Source organism: Zea mays, chromosome 9 (assembly GCF_902167145.1).
Source record: "Zea mays cultivar B73 chromosome 9, Zm-B73-REFERENCE-NAM-5.0, whole genome shotgun sequence".
NCBI lineage: Eukaryota > Viridiplantae > Streptophyta > Magnoliopsida > Poales > Poaceae > Zea > Zea mays.
This window is the reverse complement of record NC_050104.1, coordinates 161833893-161856253: the sequence shown is the minus strand read 5'-3', so window position 1 is coordinate 161856253 and position 22361 is coordinate 161833893. Positions and strand designations below refer to the sequence as shown.

Genomic DNA, 22361 nt, shown 5'->3' with positions numbered 1-22361 from the left:
TTTGAGAGCTTATAAACATGATAAGGATACTCATAGTCTTCAAAGCAGGGAGGTTGCTCAACATATACCTCTTCCGTGATAGGGCCATTGAGGAAGACACTTTTCACATCCATTTGAAACAATTTAAAGTCATGGTAAGTAGCATAGACAAGTAAAATACGAATTGACTCAAGCCTATCTACGGGTGCATAGGTTGCATCAAAATCTAAACCTTTGGCCTGTGAATAACCCTTGGCTACAAGTCGGGCTTTGTTGCTTGTGAAATCGTTGAGCTCCTCTTGCATTGTCATCACCCAGTCGAGATCTCTAAGTGCAACTTCAATCCTGTATGGCTCAATAGAAGATACAAAAGAGTAATGTTCACATAAATTGACAATACAAGAGCAAGTAGTTACCCCTTTTGAATATCACCAGGGATGAAGTCAATAGGGTGGTCTTGTTGTATTGCTTGATGGACTTTTAGGTGAGGTGGTCGTTGAGTTTGAATTTCTTGCTCATCCTCCTTTCCTTGTTCAAATTCATCTTCCCATTGATCAATGCCAATATATGAACCAAACAACACCTTACTTGTGGGTTTGATTGGTTGATTGATTCATATTGCTGTTATCAGCTGTCGTAGAGATAGCAGCGCAGCGTCTAGTTCGTCATTTGCAAAGGAGGTGACCTAGCAATGCCGCTGTCTTTGTGTAGTCGGTTGGGGAGGGAATGGATTGCAGAGGAAGCAAGGCACCAATGAAGTTGTTAACCATCGTCGTGTTATTCCATCATCCGTAGCAGCTCGATCAACATCACCATGGCGCTCAACTACATGGCCGTGGCCGCCATCAACTTGGTCGCCGCGCTGCTGTCCGTCCCCGTGATCGCCGCTGGCATCTGGCTGTCCACGCAGGCCGACAACGCCTGCGTCCAGATCCTCCAGTGGCCAGTGATCGCCCTCGGCGTCGCCCTCCTCGCCGTCGGCCTCGCGGGCTTCGTGGCCGCCTTCTGCCGCCTGCCGTGGCTCCTCCTCGCCTACCTCGTCGCCATCTCCGTCCTGGTCGTCGCGCTGGCCTGCCTCGCCGTCTTCGTCTTCGCGGTGACCACGGGGTCGTCGGGCCACCGGGTGCCCAGCCGGGACTTCCTCGAGTACGACCTGGACGACTACTCCGGCTGGCTGCGCGCCCGCCTGGACGCGCCGGGGCGCTGGGACCGGATCAAGGCCTGCCTGGCCGCCACGCCCACCTGCACCGACTTCAACGCCACGTACGCCACGGCGCAGGACCTCTTCACGGCCGCCCCCAACAGGATGAGCCCGCTGCAGTCCGGCTGCTGCAAGCCTCCCACCAAGTGCGGCTACACCTTGGTCACCCCGACGTACTGGATCAGCCCCATCAGCGCCACCGCCGACCCCGACTGCGCCGCCTGGAGCAACGAGGAGGCCAAGTTCTGCTACTCGTGCGCCTCCTGCAAGGCCGGCCTGCTCCAGAACCTGCGAGGGGAGTGGCGCCGCGCAGACCTCATCCTCGCCGTCGCCACTGCCGCGCTGCTGGCTGTCTACGCCATGGGCTGCTACGCGTTCCGCACCGCCAAGACCGACGAACTCTTTCGCCGCTACAGGCAGGGCTATACATGATCGATCATGACGACGATGATATGTACTGTATTAATTAATCGGCTCTTCTTGTATTTGTATTTAATTCCCAACATAACGTTGCAGATATATCTATTACTACTCTATTAAGACCCTAAAGAGGACGTCCACACCTATATATGCGTGCCTCCGCATCGGTTCCTCACGCCCGTCGCCATGAATATCGCCCAATCGACGTCTCCGCCCTCGACGCGTGCTACCATACCTCCGCCTCGACGCCTCCCACTCCAGTCCTCCCCGGTCGTGATCCCCCGCCCCGGCCGATGTCCACCCCAGTCGTAAGTCGTAACCCACGCGATGCCCACCACACCCGCCTCCCCCCAGCTCCGGTGGAAGGCACGTCGCGCGCCCCCACTCCCCCGTCCCGCTGCGACCATCCAAGACACAACACTGTGATTCCCTCCCCTGCCCACCATCTCTCTGTGACGGCGCCGCACCTCCACAGCCTCCCGCTCCCCTCCCTAACGCCCTCCTTCTAGACGATCCAGCGGTAGCTCACATCCCCGGCCACGACGTAGCTCCTCGATCGTGGCAGCACCTCCCCAATAGCTGGACAGCTCCCCGACGTCGATGGCCATGAGATCCTCAGCATCCCTCTCTTGGTGTCCGAGGTTGAATCTCCCTCCCCCCATGTCAGGTCTAGCACAATTGTCGTAGACTGTGTGTTTCCAAGCGTTCTTTGTCCCTGTTAGATCCAATGCGTGTGGATCTCTCATACGTTAGGATGCATATCGATGGCCTATGGTATGTGTGAAAATTACAATTTTGCTTTCCCACCATACTCTCGAGGTTGGGCTCCTGAACTGTCTCTTTGTAAATGCGTTACAGCCACATGTGATGCAGATCGATGGCCTATGATTTCTATGAAAATTACATTATTTGCTTTCCAATTGTTCAACTCATCTCGTCCAGTTCCGAATAACTGAATGTGGTGTAAAAGGTTGATGTATTGATTGAGGGAAATATGATCATTGATCTGAAATATTGGTTTTTTACTTGTTACAGTAGTTCGCCTATTGCCCATTGCAGATCTTCAAGGACAAGGGTCCGTCGTGGTGTTTAGAAGCGGAGGCGTGGTTTCACAGAATGAGGCACGCTTTGCTGGTGACCGGTTCAAAATTTGATTTCTGCTGGCCAGGATGTACCCAATGAACTCATGGATCTGGCTATGAAGGTTAGTTAGCTTATTGATGAATTTTCCTTCAGTGTTGCTTCACATAATAAGTTATGGACTTGCATGAATTATTGCTAGATACAATGTTCTATGAAAATTACATCTATGGAAATCATAGGCCTAGTTCAAGTGTAGCAACAACTGTAGGAAGCAAAGTACGAGAGAACCAAATCTGAGAAAGAGAGATGCATGGAAAGTAAACCACGAATGTAGCACATCTGAACATCACACAAAAAGATGGCCTACAACACCACCATATGCATTATGTGCATACCTTCCGTAATCGGGTCTGCTTTGTTGTCTGGAACAGCAGAATAGCAGCAACACACATAAGAGCAGCCACTGAGCAAGGAAAAAGAATCTGCAGCATGAAAATATATGTGCAAAGTATGCCAGTGTACTTGTATAAGAGTTGGGTTTTTTGAAACCTGGTGAAGTAGTTGTATACCTTATGTATTGTGTCAACCTGTTTAGTGTGTGTGAACCTGATGAAGCAGTGTGTGTGTGAACCTGAAGAAGTTTGTAAGTGTGAACCTAAAATTCTACATAATTTGTGCTAGCCTATGATATCTATGTACCTGTGCTAGCTTGTGATATCTGTTACTTGTGCTAGCCTCTATTAGCAGTAACAGTGTACCTGTGATATCAGTTTTGTGGTTTCAGTTTGTGTAACAACTTGTGTTTTAGGATTATTTAGGTATAGTTCTATGATTTTATGTGCTCTTATGTAGCACTAACCGAAGTTACTCGTAACTGAAGGTCATAAATGGTATTCAAAGCTGTTACTCAAAACTGAAACTAAACAAAGATGAAACATAAGGTTGTTGAAACAATGCAAACAGGAATTACATGCTGGATCAAATATGTTATTCAAAATCATACAAACACAACTACCTCTTAAACCCTCTATTTCCCTCCCTCCCTCTCCCTTCGTCTCCTCCTCTCTCCATTCAAAAACATTGAACAAAAAATAGATGCTAAAATGACTAAATTTAACAACAGTCACTGGAGTATTGATATACATGCTTGTTGTTATGTTGCACATGGCGCATTCTTGTTAGTTGAAATTCCATTTAATCTAGTGAAGTTTGTCGTCCTTGAAAAATAGCCCCCAAGTAGTCAGGTGTAAAGAACGACGAGGTCATCTGCACCGCAATTGTGCAAAATAAAGGACACACATAGTACATCAAAAGAAAGAAGTTTCACCAATAAAAGTTATACCTAGGACTTCGCCAACCAGTGATTGCGTACCACTCATTCGAATTTCAACACTTGCAGATCACATACTTTATCCAACTTGCCGACCTTCCGATGACGGTGGTGACAAGCTCGATACATGCCAAGCTTGTGTCTGTATAGAAAGCTAACTTGACAAAGTCAAGCCATCTCCTGTAATTTTAGCACAACAGAATAAATGACTATAGAAGCACTGGTGTTCATTTATGGAACGTTGAAACGTAATACTATTCACAATATGAAGAAGGTTTCCACTTCGCTGATCAGAATATCTTTTATGGTCTTTTGTTGTAGGTAAAATTAAGATTTTTTATGCGTTATAAATTTCCCATGGGTGATTCAACAAAATAACAAAGTTCTTAAAAGAGAAAGAGAGAACAATTTAAGTAAATACTAAGAGAGAGAAAAGTTCTTGTAGTTTTTTGGTAGAAACATAGGAACATATGTGTACTTAATTGTGTTATGCCAAGGTTAAGAGACACTCTTTGATAAGATAGATAGTAGACGAAGCTTTGGAGCTTGGTAGGGGCTAAGAGTTTCTCCTTATTATCTGACCCTTTATTTGGAGTCTATTGGTTATCTCCCTGATATGAGTGTGGTTGTTTGTTTGGGTGCTCTCAAGGTTGTATTCTTCTCAATAAAGCAACATGAAGCATTTTTTGCACTTCCCACCTTCATTAAATAAAAGGAGGGAAAACTTATACCTTGATTTTGTGAAATTTCTGGAGCAAATTTCCTTGTAGCTTCCCATTACTCTAGAAATTGCAACGAAATAATATATTAACAACATAATATGAGAATAAATTGTTGAATAATATAGAAGCCTTAAAAGCAAAAAACAACTTTAGTGATATAATGGAAGTAGAGGGAATCTTGCATCTTGGCATCCTGCAACACAATAGTTTTAGAAAAAAGAATGTGGTTCTTTTAATCGAAAAATAACTTGAACTAATGAGCTAGTACCTACATTGCTGCAAACATCCAGTTTACAGAACACTGTATCTAGCAATAATTCATGCAAGTCCATAGCTTATTATGTGAAGTAACACTGAAGGAAAATTCATCAATAAGCTAACTAACCTTCATAGCCAGATCCATGAGTTCATTAGGTACATACTGGCCAGCAGGAATCAAATTTTGAACCGGTCACTAGCAAAGTGTGCCTCATTCTGTGAAACCAGAGTGTATGCCAGCAGAAATCACTCCTCTGGATTTCTTGTCAATAACCGCTGCATATTTGGTATTGAGTTCATCAAAGTTGTCGCTATCAAAGCCAAAATAATGTTAGAAATAGTGTTCGTCGGGAAGATGAAAGTCTTTGACAAGACCAATGTTTACACTCTGAAGAAATGACCCAACTCGCTAGAGTTTAAAATCGGTGGTACATAGTGATGATCTTTTCATCTTGCAATACTTGACATGTAAACAAAACATCGAGAAATTTGTATATGTAACTTAGTTCTTTCTTAGATCTGTTGGGTTCAACTGTGCTCTACATTTCAAAGCAAAGCTATGATGATTGGTTAAATGTTGTAGGGTGAGAACATGCAACCAATTGTAAATTCTTTATTATATAATATATAGAAACCGTAGCAACGCACGGGCACCAAACTAGTATATATATACACACATGCTCTATCGGTTGTTACTGAGACACCAATACAATACAATGCAAAACAATATATGATAAAAATCTTTTTTTCAAAACTAGACCTGCTCCATCGGCGGCTTCATTTTCGCAAGCAACGGTCAGAAACGACACGAAGCAGATGACGATGTTCTGCCCCGCCGAGCGCCGACCTCATCTCCAGCGGGCCGATCTCGGTGGGTGCCAGATACATGAGAGTTTGCCTGACGACGAAGACACACATGATGACCAGGACCAGGTAGTGTGCTCCCTCGTCCATCCCACCATGGTCCTTCAACTTGGCTGCCAGCACCACCCCGACCGTGGCCTACGATAGGATCAACCGGACGCCACCCACCTAGCAGGGGGCAGAACCAGACCAAATCTACTTTACTCCCCCTCATCTTAGCTATTTGTACCATTTTATACGGACTAAATTAGAGACTCATATATAATTACATAGCTCAATCCTAGGACTAGGGGTGGCTCGTGGCGTAGATCCGTCATTGCCCACGAGGAAGAGCCACGACGTTGGTGGTGTTGCATTTACGACCTTGGTCCAATAGAGAAATTCAATTAAAACCTAGAATAATATCAAAAACGTATATATATATGAAGAGAATGGTAGAACCAACAGTACCATATTGTTAGTTTAAGTGAAGTGGAACTAATTTACTATAATTTTTTTGATTTGGAGTAGTCTTCAAATATTGAAGACGAATTAGTGCATTTCACGCTTTTGGACGAGGTCTCATTCGCTACCCTTATCTATACTACTAATTAAGGCTGCAAGGGGTAGGCTGCCTCCTTGCGTTCTGCCTTTTTTTCATTTCCTGTTTTGCCCTCCTGCCCGCGCACCTCACCTGCCCGCGTCGCCTCCTCTCCTGTCCTCCGCGTGCGTTGGGCGGGCAGCCAACTCCCCCACCAAACCCTAATCACTCCGGCGCCGCGCCGCGCCGCGCGGACCTGCCTCGATCCGCTCCAGCGGCCGCCCGCCGAGGCGGCTGTGCGGTGGTCGTCTTGTTGCGCCTCGTGCGTCAACGCGAGGTAGGAGCAACATCCACTTCCGCAGGCTGGTCGAGTACCACACGAGGCTGCATGATGAGGAGCCTCCGCGACTCCCTCCATGGCCGAATCACCGCACGCCTCGAAGCCAAGGTTGGTGTCTCCCCCTCTCTTTCTCTCCGTCGTAGACTGTGCAACCAATGTGCAATCGCTCAATCAAGAAATCTAGGGCATATAGCCTGATTAGTTCACCAAAATCCGGCGGAGGGGGGAGCTCTTCGTGGAGGAGCGCAACCTGCTGTCCGTCGCCTACAAGAACGTCATCGGCGCCCGCAGGGCCTCGTGGCGGATCATCTCCTCCATCGAGCAGAAGGAGGAGGGCCGCGGGAACGAGGCGCACGCCGCCACCATCCGCGCCTACCGCTCCAAGATCGAGACCGAGCTCGCCCGCATCTGCGACGGCATCCTCGCCCTGCTCGACTCCCACCTCGTCCCATCCGCCGGCGGCGCCGAGTCCAAGGTCTTCTACCTCAAGATGAAGGGTGACTACCACAGGTATACCATTATCGCTAGCAGATCTCACTTTTTTATTCTTCGTATTTGCCTGTAGAGTCTAGACTATGCGATCTATTTATGGAGTGGCGAAGGAGGGAGGAGTCCATACCATGGGAATTGTGTTTTGGAGAAGTTAAAACCTGAGATCTGTGCGTAGATGTTTTGTATGGTAGCAGGGGCATGAGGCTCCCTGTAAAAACCTCCTCCAACCGTGTATGCAGTGTGCGCAGTACTCAAAAGGTTTTCTATAAAAGGTCCCTGTATGTATAGGGAGAAGAATCTTCTCTATATAGGGGGAGTGATATGCTCTCCACGTTAATTATGTGGTTCTTATTCCTAATTAACTCCCGTGATATGATAATAATGTGTATTATGGTATTATAAATATTGTTTGCTTCTAATTCAAAGAAAAAAGATAAATAAATGTTAATCTGTAGTGTATAGAGGAAGCTGGATTGTAGTGTATAGGGGAAGCTGGATAGGGGGGGAATGGTTGGAGACAAAACATAGTGGGAGAATAAGGGAGTTTAGTGTAGTAAAATATATTAAAAATACAGATAAGGGGAGATGTATAGGGGAAATGGTTGGAGATGGCATGAGTTCTTATTATCAATTGGGTCTAAATTTAACGTGTGGTCTTTTTGTTTGAACTTTTTGTTATTTGTGGCCGAAAGTTCAAAAGATAAAAAGGGGAAAGGGGTTGTGCAGGCTGTGATGTTTTTTAGTGAGGTTGTTGTCCTTTTATTTATGTTGCACGTTGAAGTTGCTTATCTCTGAATTTGCCCTGTATGATGCACGATGCTGTGTTGTCTCCTGTAATGCATGGTTGAAAGATGTGAAATTGTGTTTCATGGTTTTACCCCCTACCCTACAGCACGTATATATTGTTATCTGATTTCTCCACATGATGATTTGGCAGGTACCTTGCTGAGTTCAAGTCTGGTGCAGAGAGGAAGGATGCTGCGGAGAGCACCATGAATGCCTACAAAGCTGCTCAGGTTGGACCATGGTGTACATGTTGATAGGATGAAGGTGTACATATCTTATTAATTGTGATTCATAGTTTCTGGGTTTTTTGGAGGGGGGGGGGGTTTGTAGGACATTGCTCTTGCAGATCTGGCTCCAACCCACCCCATCAGGCTTGGCATTGCTCTCAACTTCTCAGTGTTCTACTACAAGATCCTGAACTCCCCTGATCGTGCCTGCAACCTTGCAAAACAGGTTTGCTTCTTCTCCTTCTATCCCCCCTTTGTGATTTGCTTTCATTTTGAGACCCTTTGTGATTTGTTTTAATTTTGAGACATGATGTCTCCTAGATTGTGTGTAGCTTCTGGGCAACTGATTGAGTGTGCATAAACAGCTCCTGTCTCCATCAGCTTATGTAGGGGTTTGGTTGATTCAATTAAAAAAAAGATGGTGCAAAGGAAATAGTTCACTTGCCTCCATCTGCATGCCTATTCACTGAAACAATTTTTTCTTACATTAGGCACTGTGTAAGTGATGGATCTAATTACTCTGGGTGCTAACAAAATGCTTCTTTTGTTGCATATTTGTTTCAAAGAACGAGAGCTCGAAATAGTAACAGGAAAAAATACCCAGGAGAAAATACTACTGAGAATAATAGTAGCGCAATCTTTGATGGTATACAAGTAATAGAACCCAATTTTGGTTTGATAGATAAACCAGATGCAGATACAAATGACATGATTTCTGAAAAGTTGATGGTACAAATTAATCTTAACGAAGGCATTGAAGAGGATATCCCACCAAGCCAATATACTACCAGGTGTGAAGAGAAATTAACTATGACTCAAGCTGCCATCTCAAGGGAAGCTGGACCTCCAGGTTATGATCCTGGAGAAAACTTTCTTCAGGTCAGTTCAATGATTACTAGCTGTGAGCAGAGTGTGATAATGGCTCCTAGCGCTATCGCAAGAGGAGTTGGTCCACCAGGATATACGCCTGGAGAACACCAGGGCAATGGGGCTCCATGGAATACAAGCTATGAGCGAAGACCGTTTACGAGTCCTGCGACTAGCTCAAGAGAAGTCAGACCTCCAGGATATGGGCCTGAAGAAAACCAAGGCAGTGGCATTTCCTGTAATACAAGCAGAGAGCAAATATTGTTTATGAGCCCTACAACCATCTCGAGAGAACTTGGTCCACCAGGATATTTTCCCAGAGAAAACCAGCGCAGTGACACTTCATGGAATACAAGCTGTGAGTCGGGACTATTTATGAGTCCTGCGACCACCTCAATAGAACATGGTCCACCAGGATATGGGCCTGTAGTCTTGATGCTTGCTTTATTGTGTATACTATTTAGTATAAATAGCTGTATATATTATTTTTGTCCTGAAATATTTAGGATGACTATATGTACGAGTTACGACTATGACTAGGCTTGAGTAATCGGTCTGGTCGAGGACTAATCATGATTAGTTGCCCAGTCTGTCCCATGGCAACTAGGTTTGACTATACAATTTATAAACATTGGATCCTATCTAAGTGCATTCAAAGCAACTAGAGTCCATTTGGACTTTGATTATCCAAATTCACTACCACTTCTACCTTTGGTAATGGATAAGCAGCTGAAGCTCTTGTTCTTCCCCTGATCCTCATGACTAACATGCTCTTGTCAGGCTGTTGAATTGATTGATGCAGAAATAGCGCAGTCATTTTCACAACAAAGGAAAAAAAGAGAGGGCGGTGGTCCTACATATCATGAAACTTTTGCTTATGCTCAAGGGCCGTTTGCTTGTGTACCTGAAGCTTACGTTCTAAGCCTGGGCATTTATCTGCTTCCCAACAGAGAGTGCACGAGGTACAGCAGCAGAACATAAACTTCTGAATTAAAATTTTGCATATTGTTTCTGCATTGGATACATGACTGTCTGCATCTAATTCTGTTCTTTTCAGGACTTTGTTCACGTGTGGCATCCCCACAATCAAAATGTGGGAGCAACAGGTTCTGGTCTGTCTGGTGTTGCTACTGTCTCGAGTACTCTTGGTGTACTTCAAGCTTACAGTCCAAATTCGACATCAGCATCCTCCAGTAATTTGTCAACTGTCCATATGGGTGGACTAACATGTATAACTCAGCCGACGACAGAACTGGGGTCTGAGGATACTGTTATTGCACAATTTTTGAGGTACACATGTTTTGACTATCTTTTACAGATGTGTCATTCTTTTTTCTGTTGCTTGTTTTGGACTGATTATATTCTTGCGCCTTCCATAGTAATCCTGCCCAAGTTGGACCAAGCGAGTCTCCTGTCCTATTTAGTGGAACAGTTGGTGCTGCATCTACATTTTCTCCATTGGCATCTAATGACCTTCCTGTTAGTGTAACGACTGTCTCAACCAATGTATTTTTCCTGTTGACCTCATGACTATGTTGCCATATATTATCTTCTAATACCTTTCTAACCTTCTGCCAGGAAATAAGTGCTATGGTGCCCCCTCCATCAACATCTGCTGATCGTCTGGGACCTGTATTACTTGGTTGTATACGAGACGTCTTGTGGCACGGCCATTTCTTAAGGTATTTCTCGCTACAATTAATTGGTGACAACTCTGTTCTGTTCCACTACAGGTATCTCTTGATATTGGACCGCACGAACTGGAAGACCAACATGCTGACAACTCTCTTGGTTCCTTACATTTTCTTCACTCTGCCTAATGTGCTGTTTTCTCTGATCAGGTGATTAGGCACATAAACTCTATCTCAATTCTCACTGACCAGTCTGTTGTGCATTGCATATATCAATTGTTAGTTACCATGATAGTTTTCATGTCACTATGGGTAGCAGATGAGATCGATGTAGTATAGTAAACTCGTAGGATCAAAGCACTACCACAGTACCACTACAATATTGTCATACTCTACACATCGTAGAATGACAATTACAAAATTTATTAAATTCAGTTATGTTTCTGTGGATCAGTTATGGCCTGTTCGTTTTAGTGAGTTTAAATTCATGGCAAGTCAAAATGCTCTTCTAATTTTTTCCCCAATCCATATAAGATGGAAATAACCGAACAAGGCCTTAATCTAGAACATCCATATTGGTTACATGTTGTTGTGAAGTCTGTTGTAGTGATAGCTCAAAGCACTTTCATGAGAGAGTGTTCTCTCTTGATCACTTGATCTATAACAGAGAATACGAAAGAAAATTGTCTTATATAATCAAACCTTTGAATTTTCAGAGGAGAGGTGGGGAAATGGATTGCGATTATTGCTGTTATTCTGCGCCTATTTTTTCCGCGCCACTTCCCAGGTACATCTCCAGCCTATTGGTTTCAGCCTATCAAATTTCCAGATATTGGTTTCACTTACATTTTATTAACATTTTGCGGTTTTGCTCTTCAAATAAAATAGCCACGGTTCATACATTTTGCTTAGCGACTCTTTAGCATGGTTTCATCCTGTGCACCAGATTGGTTAGAGCTTCCCGGTTCCATCATCCTGCTCACAGCGGTCGCCCCCAGTCTGTTCGCACACACCTTCAGGGACGACCTCGTCGGTGTCTTCATATGCCTTGCGATCGGATGCTACTGCTTCAAGAGCACATCAGGGCGTCAGATGGACTTAGGAACGCCTTCAGGAAGGGCAATGGCGTGTCCAACTCCATTGGCATCCTCCTGCTCTTCATCTACCCTGTCTGGACCGGGGTGCTGTGAATCCTGTAGGCACTGTTGCCTCCGTGTTCCCGTCTGCTGTCGATCCCATTTTGGTCAGTTTCGTTTGCCTATGATGTGAATTTGGTGCTTGTTTGCACAGAGAAGGGTTCGAGAGGGTAGAAGAATGAGTGCCATCACTGAAGGGGTAACTCGTTGCAGATGTGATGTTGTTTGTTGGGTTTGTATCTAAGCAAAAATAAAGTATCTGGGAACAACCTTTCCCCATTTCATCCCTTGAAGCAGTTGTTCCTGGGACCTAGGTGTCGGTGTGGTAGAGAAGTACCACTGCTGAATTATAATAAGAAGGAGTAAGGTTCGTGGTTCCCAATTACTAAATTATGTCAATTGTCCTTTTAGATATGTTTTTGAGCAGAGGTCTCAACTAAATGTTGTTAACGACACTAACGCCAATGACTCTTTCTGCAGATAAATGGGCAAGCTGATGAAATTGCGGCATAAGAAGAGTGTTTTTTATCCGGGCCTTTGCCGAGTTAAAGAGGATTCAGCGTCTGGGCAAGCTGATAAAAAGCACTCGACAGACGGCGCAAGAAGAGCGGCGACCGGAGCTCCAGTGCTCCGACGGCAAAGCCCGCAGGCGGCAGAAGGCATCCTTCGCCTATGACTGAAGCTTCGCTGCTGGCGTCGATAGTGGAGGCGCGGCAGGCAGTGATCGTGGATGGATGCGGACTCAGCGTCTGGAGGATCGGTCGGAGCTAAGCAGGGACGGTGGCTGCTGACAGCTGAGTGGGTGACGATGATCAGAACTGCGGTTTTAGCTGTTGGTGATGGCAGTCCGTCGCTCAAGCTTTCTATTTAGAGTTCTGGAGACTACTACTACGTTGGTGTTTTCTATTTAGAGTTTTTGGAGACTACTACTATTTAGAGTTTTTCTAAGTTTTGGAGACTCTATTTAGAGTTTTTGCTTCGTACCAACCTTTCAAAACAGTGTCGTCTTTTATGTCACAGGATTACGAGTATTCAAGCTTCAACCCAGTTGCATATGACATTGCTAACATTTCTGTGAGCTGGCAGCAGACTATCATTCATCAAAGCCTCATATAGTGAACTACAACAGATATCTAGGTATGTCATTACTAAGTGAACTGCTTATGCATGGACTGTTGTTTTTCTTTTCTTCTTCAATTTGGTTGGCATAATATTGGTTCGGTTTTCTACCTTGCTGATTTGCCTATTCTATGTGACAGATGTTGATGAGCGGAAGTGTTTTGTTAAGCCCTACCTAAACATTTCTGGTAATTATAAGCTCATTGTTGACATATTGTAGTTCAGTGCTCCATAACTATACATATTTCCACTTATAATTCACAATCCACACAGCACATTAGTTAACCATGGAATGTAAAGACTTTCATCAGTAGTAATCTGTTTTTACTTTTACCATATCTGGGAAACACCAGCCGCTGCTGTCAACTGAGCAGAAGAAAAATAGTGATCTGTTTTTACTTTTAAAGAACAACCATTAGTTGTTATGACATGCTATTCATTGAGTTGCTTCTGCCTGCCCTTTACATATACCATCATTTACTTACAACAAATGTCTCAAAATAGAGAGGCTCAGGACAGCTAGGCCTCACATGTTTGTGTGGTCTGCTGAACATGACAATTTCTTGTTTAGAGCTTGAGGCTTCTCATTTTTCCCATGTTAAGCAGAGCAAGATTTTATTTCTCTGTTCTTAAGTTGAAATATCGTGTTGTTTACCAACCCATTTAGTTTAAAGCATAGTATACCAAATCATGTGTTTTTGCTAAAGGCTGATAAAATTTTGGAGATCTGTATGGTGCCCCAGCTTGGCTCCAGCTTGTACCTCCGACTAGAACTTTAGGATCAAGCCGCAGTGGCTTTTAATGGAAGGCCAAGTATTTTATCCCTTTGTGGAATCTTGTGCCTCATTCGCTTTACTTACACTACACTTTGCATTCATCCATAATGCTTTGAATTTCTGTTCTCCTACTTGGATTCATTTGGCTATCTTAAGAAAGCAGAATTGCTGGTAAAACTATACCTACATTGAAGCAGGAGGCATATTCATATTATTAAAAAAGTGTCGGCATTAGCAAACTTTTGACCACACAACACTGGGTTGCATACAAATTCTCTCACCTAGCACCAAATTCTCCTTTCTGTCAATCAGTCCAACCTAAGAGCACAATGCAATCAATTTATGTTTTTATCAACACCCTAACCAATTAGAATTAGTGCTACATTTTCTAAAAGATCAATTGCTCATTTACTAGCTAAATAAAGTAGGAATTAGCACTACATTTCCCTATTTGTTTCCATTGCTATGAGCATTTGGGCTTTGTTTCCCTTCATATTCATGTGCAGTGATTTGAAGAACAACACCTCCTGTTTCTCAATAAGGTAATCTGCCACATTGCTGATTAAGAGAGCAATGATCGCCATTCCTATGAAAACTAAAGTTAAGGGTTGTTTAAATTAAAGGGGTCCGAAGGTATCTTGTTACCTGGACTGATCCTATTCGCAGGATGTGCCAACTGCCGAGACTTGCACACGTCAAAAATTAAAGTTGTTTGCATTGCCGGCTAACCAAGCTCCAGGGTATAAACTTCATAATTAGACATTCTAGATCTTAGTTGGCCGACTTGATCATAAGCCACTGTCCAAAGCAAAAAAAGGTATATTATTGAAGATGCAACTCTCCCCTTTATTTGAGAGAAGATGAAGGATATATCAGTGTGTTTGGTACCCTGTAGCTCCTCCTCGACCTGGCTATTTGATCAACGCCACTCGTTTCCGTTTATTTATGGCCAGGCTACAGGCGTGGGCGCTCTCAGCGCACTGGTGCAACAGCTTAAGCTCAGGCACGTATTTCGAGAATGCTTTTTAGTTTTTCTGTTTTGCTGTATCTTTTAAATAAATGATTTAATCATCAAACCAATTTTATATCTATGCTTCTATATTTGCCTTAAAATTGCTCTGACTCTGTTGATTCACTTCAGTGCTATTTTAACATAAGTAATTTGTTTATTAATTTGATGAATTTTGATTTAATTGTACACTACATGATATTGATTTTATCCACATCTAACTTATTCTCTTTAGTGTGTTTCAGGAAGAATGCTTTACAAATCCGAATATAAGTTCAGTACGATAGTGCAAACAGAGAGCATCAGGTACTCCTTAGGTTCCTATTGACGTTTAATTGTCCTAATGAGGTTCATCCATGTTCTATTACGAACTGTATGTGTGCTATTTTCCCACAATTTTCTAATCAAAATATTCAGCACAAAAGGATGACCTCGTATATGGGATATTCAATTTAGTGTCCATGAAATTTGACAAAACTAGAAAATTGAAAAATCTAACAGGCCTGTAGATCTGAGCAAATGATATGAAGTACATGTTGTTACTTTCTCAAAACGTAGATGATCTTTTTTTGCAAGGACTTTAGTTGAAAATTGGAAAATCTAGGAGTACTATGTTTCTTGTTGTCTTCTTAATAAGGTATGAAATGCAAGCATCCACCATGCATGTTATTTGGACAGTCTAAGAAAGCTAACATTTTCTCAGCCTTATACCATATAGTGCTTGATGTGCAGTTTTTTAATTGACTTGGCAATCTGAACATCATTTTGGATAATCCCTTATTTTTGTGGTATGCCTTAGACCTGATCTAGCTTAATGACATGTCTTTTTATTTGATGATGCATAGAGTGTATGCCCCAATAAAATGTGCGCCAGCCATTCTAAATATTTTGTTAGAGAGAATCAGACTGCAAGTTGGACTTGCTGGACAGACTGGTGCAATCATATTTTACTTCTAACCACTTTGTCAGCCTTGAAAGACCAACTTGATTTTAGCTTTAGCTCAGTTAGTGCTTCTTTCACAAAAGTGTTGTGATGTTTCTCCTCTCATCTGATTCAGCACCAATTATGTGAAATATTATTTGCATTATATGGTCAGTTTATTATCCTTAACAAAGTGATAAAAGGATATTATGGTATGTTCCAACATGTCCCCTTTCATATATATTAAGGGTGCTGATGATTCTCGTATAAAGTGCATGTCTCTAACCACTCTATCTGCTACATACCATAGTCGTGGTGTTGTTACAATCTTGTTCCCATTGATTTTAAGTTTCCTTTGTTAATTACATGTTTATTTCAGTGTGCCTCCCTAATATGTTGTTAATTTTGATGTCTTACTCTTATTCACCTAGCTAATGCTAGATGAAATTCCTTTCCAGGAATGATTTGCTGCATTTTGTTGGATGTTGTCCTAATCAACCCAATTTTATTTTCTGCAATGAGGCATCATGTATCTTTATATTTATAGGGATTGTCTCCATCCTCTTGATAGCGATCTACACTGGTTATTTCCGAAGAAGAATCAAGAAGCAATTCAACATTCAGGCAAGTGTGGTACCAGATTGAGACATGTCTGTTAGTTTGTAACAATATAAACTTGTTAGTTATGTGTCAGAGAAAACATAGTAACAATGATTTGTGCTCTATTTCTACCCGTCATTGTGTCTGATCTCAATGGTGACTTCTTTGTACACAACTGTGTGGTCTCTCTATGTCCTAATAAATACATGCATCATCAATGAACTCAATGGATATTGTCAATACAGTGTTCTACGATTGTCGCTGATATTATATGTTAATAGATTGGCTAATAACCACATCAACATCCTGATTCATATGTTGATGGCTAATAAACAAATTAGTGTTGATGCTCCAATTTTATTTTCTAAAACATGAGTACAATGTAAATTTGGGGTTGTTCCACGTATAGAGCCAAATGCGATCACAACCAACACACGGTCAGCCAAGGCACAACTGATATTACAGAGCTTTGTCTTATCATGTTCTTTTGCCTTTCTCAGTTCTTCCCTTGCGGTATCATCGGTCATTTCCTTAAAAGCTAAATCTTCTTCAGCGCCTTCTGGTTCTTTCATCTTTGCCTCTTCTTTCTGTCATTTCCTTAAAAGCTAAATCTTCTTCAGCATTTTATGGTTCTTTCATCTTTGCCTCTTCTTTCTTTTGTTTTGCCTTTTCTTCTCTCTCTTTATTTTTCTCGTCCTCCTAAAAGTTTTTATATGCAGGACATGAACAACACATATTTGCAGCATGATAAAAACCATTATATAATGATAAACAAATTTGGATTTGTTTACTAGATTTCGAAATAAAACTACATTAACAGATACCCCAACACACACATTCCTCCCACACTGCTCCAATACACATGTGATGTGAAATGGATTTTACATATCTATGTTTTGCATATCAATGAGTTTTATTATATTGATTCCGTAGCAACGCACGTGTATATACCTATTATATGTAGAAGTATGCATGGTACTGATGATTACAATATAGTGATGAAATAACTAGATTAAAATAACAAAATTTATGTATGGTTAGGAACACAAATGGATTACGAAACCTTTTCTTATAACAATATAACACACATTTGTATATAAGTTATTGTAGTGTTATATGTTTCCGTTGCAACGCACGGGCACTCACCTAGTTATAGATGAAGGGAGCCCTAGTTAGCTCCTCAAGCCGACCCAATCGCTGGGTTGCCTGGTTGTGGGAAGAGGAAATGAAGGGCATCCCATAAACGTCTTCGGTCGAGTTTGGGAAACGAGCTGGCGATGACCCTATCGTCTGGGCGCTCGAAAGATACTGCCTTGGTAGGGTCGAAGTATGTTGCTCAACGGGCAAAGTACTTAGTGGTATGGGCCGATGGTCCTTGTCTTCACGAGGATGATACTAGGTGTCTTTTTAAGGGCGAAGAGCTTGAGCTGCTCCTTTTTTTACTATAGGCAGTTTGGCCTGCTTCCCAAAAGGGAGATCCTTAGTCCTTGAACAATAATGTTTTGTCTTATGTTACTTTCCAAGCATAGCATTTGTGTTGTAATTAAGGTGTCAGGTTGGTTGTTTCGCAGCGGATATCGATTGACAACTTGAGTGAGGAACGTTGCCTTCGCCCCCTTGCTGATTGGAGACCGATGCTAAAGGGACTTCGCTAATACATGTTATCCCCATATGTTTTGCTTTTGGATTCCTCACCTTTTTAGCTAGTGGGTGTCTTCGCATATTTTTTGTGCTTATATGGTTGCACCCTTAAGTGAATTTTGTGTGGATGTTTGCTTTCTTAGACGACTTTGCACCCTTTATGTGTCTTCTCGCATTTTTGTGCTGATTCAGCTACACCATTAGGCGACTTTTGCGTGAATTTTTGTGTCCTTAAACGACTTTGCACATTTTTGTGCTAATCGGTCTGCACCCTTAGACAACTTTTGCGAGGACTTTTGTCGCACGCGGCAATGAGACTATTTGTCTCTATTGGTGTGGTGACTTCGTCGTTTATCGAATGTTATGGCTCTATTCTTAGCCTTTTCGACAGGTTAGAGAGTTCGTAAGGGGATTTTTGTTTTATCAGTACAAGGCGCCGCCTCATTAAAATCATTAGCCCTTTCGTGAGGAAAAGAGTATATGCCTAATTACAAAAAATGTATGTTTGAATGTTACTAGGGCATAGTAAGGCCCTACAGATGAAGTCAGTTTATAAGTAGTATTTTCTAAAAATATATATGTTCCACGAGTGCTCGAGTTCCACTCCTATCTGGCTTGTTAACCTATATGAATTGGACGAAGTTTTTTTATTATGAAGGGGGCCTCCCACTTTGGTTCAAGTTTGCCTTTTCCTTCTATCCTCGCTGTTCAGATGAGGACCACGTCTCCATCTTCAAACTATTTGGGGGACAAATGATATGTCCCTCTAAGTCTTTCTCGTGACATAGTACTTGTTTAATGAGTCAAGGGCTTGTATTCGGTTGGCGTCGAGGAGGTCTTTGGTTACTGCCTCATCGATGTCTGCTGCCACATTCGAGCTGACCGTGGTGAGACGTGCTTGAGCTCTTGTGGAGTCATTGTATCGACTCCCTACATTAATTTAAACGGCATGAATTCCGTTGCACAGGACTCTGTTGTGTTTAGCCCCTAGAGGCCCTCTAGTAATTGGTCGGGCCACTTGCCTTCCTTGTCTTCTAGCAATCTTTTCATAATGTTGGTGATTTTTTTTCCATTTGCACACTCGACTACTCCATTTGTTTATGGGTGAAAGACAGAAGCAAAGGTGGTCTTGTGATGAGTACATGGACGTCAATTGTATGGTCAAGTCCCAACCAATCATAGAGTACTAAGTTCAAGGGGAGTTCAAGTCAAGTTTATTCGCGGATTTGGTTCGGACTGCAGGAGTGTGTCTCACGAAAATGGACGCCCAAGCCATATACATACTCCGTTTTCGATGTTCTAGATACCGTTGGAAATCTAAGAAGATAAGCTTTCAAACCAACTGGTGACACATCATAAGAAGATGACGTCCAGAATCTGCCAGAAATCAGTGATGCCTGTTTTTGGGCCTAAAGACCTTGTACATCCTAGGGTTGCTCAACCACCCCCTTGCCCACCGCCTGAGTCGACGACGACTCCAATTCAAGTGGGGGAGGATGATGAGGACATCACTCCCACACAAACAATGCATGGATCGACAACACGAGCATGTGCACGACATCTAAATCTCCAGGACCATTTTAACCTAGTCAAATGTGTTTTAGAGCTCACGCTTGGTGCCATGGATGTTTTGATGATTAGGAACCTTAGAGAGGACCAACAAGGACTTGAGCAATCCCAAGATGTCAAGGAGGAGCTAGGACGTTCGCAACAAGAGAAAGCCATGTCTGCCTCAACTTTGTCTCCACCTCGGAGTCCAGGACCAGTCTGCACTAAAACAAACTTTGATTAGGTTGGGCTTTATATGGACGAAAAGCTAAGGAGATAAGTTTTCCAACTCAACTAGAACCACCTTAAAATTCATCCTAAGTCAAAGGTAATCATCGAAACAAGTCAACGTTCAGATTCTGTTTTGGTGCTGCGACACTGTCGGTTGGGTTGTTGGGTTGTGTATGATGTTGGAGCCCATTAGGGGTGCAACCAGGGGTCATGCGCGCCCCTAACATCTATTTTCCATGAGCCACTGCCACGTTAGGGTTTGAGTTTGATCATATCTGTCGTCGAACAGTGTCACCATTCATCGGTTTGGGAGACCCCGCCTCGTGATCAATGTAGTTTTGATTGTGTTCTTTCTGTTCTTGCTTGTGTTCTTGATTGCACTTGAAGGGATAAGCCTGTGTGGAAAGGTCACTCGTGTGTCATGGATGATAACCAATAGAGCAGTGGTGTAGTGACTGTGAGGATCCGTTCGCTCGGAGCCTTGGATCATCAACATCGAGATCTCCACCCAATCAAGTTATCGTACCTCATGGAAGATTGGGCCTCGCCCTCTATCACCTTGGTGCCTATTGAGGCAGAGAAATCCTAAAGTCTTGATTATAAAATTGCTTTCCATTATCTAGAGTGATCTTGGCGGAGATCCCAAAACAACATACTATGTTTTGCTAGAAGAATTCCTACGCTATCTTGAATGTTATGGTGGAGAGTGCCCTCGCCTGAATCCATTTTGTTAAGTATCCCACAACGACGAAGGTGTACTTAACGTTGCCTTGTGCTATGGGGAGTGGGCCAACGATGTCCAAACCCCATCGTTGGAGAGGCCACGTGTGGGGCGATTAGCTTGGTCAACTGCGAAGGGGCACTGCTTCATGGTGAGAATATCTAGCAGGCTTCACATGACCGTACTATGTGATTGACTGTTATGACGATGGTTGGCCAGTAGAAACCCTGATGCGTGACTTTTGCTGCAAGGGTCCTAGGACCTGAATGGCAGCCACACACCGCTATGTAGACCTCGATGAGGAGTTCTCTACCCTCAAGTTCTGTCACACAATTGAGGAGAAGATGACATATTCCTTTCTTGTGTAACTAGCCCTCTATTATTGTGAACCCACAACTTTGATATTTATAACCTTGTGGCTTCATATTTATCTATGGGTGGTAGTGACCTTGTAGGTACTACATTATTAGGCCCCTCCAATCTTCGGTCGTGATGAGACTGATTATTCTTAGGCCTTCGACTGGTTTCCTGACCACATACACTTCTATTATTTGATAGAACACATCAGATGGCAAAGTGTCGCCTCTATCTATTGCCTTCACTAATGCATCGACTTCTTAATTTTTGCCCCTATCGATGTGTTGGAGCGTGAAACCACAAAACCACTTCTCTAGACTGCGCACTACTGATAAATAACGGAAAAGTACTAGTTCTCATGTTGCACGGTCTTTCTCTATTTGACCGACAACGATTCTTGAGTCATTTACTATGCATGTTTTGATGCTGAGGGCTCTGAGTTTGTGAAGGCCTAGAATAACGGCTTCGTTCTCTGCTATGTGAAAGGGAATTAGGCTTACACCTAGTCCCTAATTAATTTTGGTGGTTGAATTGCCCAACACAAACAATTGGACTAACTAGTTTGCTCTAGTGTATAAGTTATACAGGTATCAAAGGTTCACAACAAGCCAATTAAAAAGACCAAAGTTGGGTTCAAAATAGAGAGCTAAAGGCATCCCGAAAGGCTCCCTGGTTTGGCGCACCGGACTGTCCGGTGGCGCACCGGACAGTGTCCGGTGCACCAGGGAACTTCGCGCAGAACTCCTCAGCCTCGGGAATTTTCAGAAGTCGGCGCGCTATAATTCACCGGACTGTCCGGTGTACACCGGACAGTGTCCGGTGCTCCTAGAGGACGCGGCTCTGGAACTTGGCAGCCTCGGGAATTCGCTACGACTGCTCCGCTATAATTCACCGGACATGTCCGGTGTACACCGGACTGTCCGGTGTAACTGCAGGGCAACGACTACTTCGCGCCAACGGTCGCCTGCAACTGCAATTAATGCGCGCTAGTGCGCGCATGCGTCAGGCACGCCCATGCTGGCGCACCGGACACTCTACAGTACATGTCCGGTGCGCCACCGGACATCGAGGCGGGCCCAGAAGTCAGAGCTCCAACGGTCGAATCCTAACGGCTTTGGTGACGTGGCTGGCGCACCGGACATGTCCGGTGTACACCGGACTGTCCGGTGCACCATACGACAGTCAGCCTCCACCAAACGGCTAGTTTGGTGGTTGGGGCTATAAATACCCCAACCACCCCACATTCAAGTCATCCAAGTTTTCCACTTCCCAACCACTTACAAGAGCTAGGCATTCAATTCTAGACACACCAAAGAGATCAAATCCTCTCCAATTCCACACAAGGCTTTAGTGATTAGTGAGAGAGATTTGTCGTGCTCTTTTGAGCTCTTGCGCTTGGATTGCTTCTTTTCTTTCTCACTTGTTCTTGTGATCAAAACTCCATTGTAATCAAGGCAAGAGGCACCAATTGTGTGGTGGCCCTTGCGGGGAAGTTTTGTTCCCGGTTTTGATTTGAGAAGAGAAGCTCACTCGGTCCGAGGGACCGTTTGAGAGAGGGTAAGGGTTGAAAGAGACCCGGCC

General features: G+C 43.5%; 3 protein-coding genes across 3 annotated transcripts; all 3 read left to right on the top strand.

Annotated features, from left to right (window-relative positions):
• The first annotated feature begins 640 nt into the window (after positions 1-640).
• LOC103640475 (protein TORNADO 2) lies at positions 641-1716 on the top strand. The gene has a single exon (XM_020544356.1). The coding sequence runs from the start codon at positions 794-796 to the stop codon at positions 1610-1612; it is 819 nt and encodes a 272-aa protein (XP_020399945.1). The 5' UTR covers positions 641-793; the 3' UTR covers positions 1613-1716.
• Positions 1717-6793: 5077 nt separating this feature from the next.
• LOC103640474 (14-3-3-like protein GF14-D) lies at positions 6794-8535 on the top strand. The gene is made up of 4 exons (XM_008663043.2): positions 6794-6825; positions 6940-7227; positions 8147-8225; positions 8326-8535. Exons 1-4 carry the CDS (start codon positions 6794-6796, stop codon positions 8518-8520), a joined length of 594 nt encoding a protein of 197 aa, XP_008661265.1. The 3' UTR covers positions 8521-8535.
• A 672-nt stretch (positions 8536-9207) lies between these two features.
• Positions 9208-11989, top strand: LOC103639630 (uncharacterized). The gene is made up of 7 exons (XM_035962856.1): positions 9208-9327; positions 10040-10051; positions 10147-10379; positions 10469-10568; positions 10668-10930; positions 11437-11507; positions 11667-11989. Exons 1-7 carry the CDS (start codon positions 9208-9210, stop codon positions 11987-11989), a joined length of 1122 nt encoding a protein of 373 aa, XP_035818749.1.
• Positions 11990-22361: the final 10372 nt, after the last annotated feature.

Bases quoted from the DNA above. Each gene is read 5' to 3' on its own strand.
- LOC103640475 (XM_020544356.1), top strand. From the start codon at position 794: ATGGCGCTCAACTACATGGCCGTGGCCGCCATCAACTTGGTCGCCGCG.
- LOC103640474 (XM_008663043.2), top strand. From the start codon at position 6,794: ATGGCCGAATCACCGCACGCCTCGAAGCCAAG. The intron at 7,228-8,146 runs GTATACCATTAT...ATGATTTGGCAG, and splicing joins ATGAAGGGTGACTACCACAG to GTACCTTGCTGAGTTCAAGT. The intron at 8,226-8,325 runs GTTGGACCATGG...GGGGGTTTGTAG, and splicing joins ATGCCTACAAAGCTGCTCAG to GACATTGCTCTTGCAGATCT.
- LOC103639630 (XM_035962856.1), top strand. From the start codon at position 9,208: ATGGGGCTCCATGGAATACAAGCTATGAGCGAAGACCGTTTACGAGTC. The intron at 10,380-10,468 runs GTACACATGTTT...CGCCTTCCATAG, and splicing joins GTTATTGCACAATTTTTGAG to TAATCCTGCCCAAGTTGGAC. The intron at 11,508-11,666 runs GTACATCTCCAG...CCTGTGCACCAG, and splicing joins TTTTCCGCGCCACTTCCCAG to ATTGGTTAGAGCTTCCCGGT.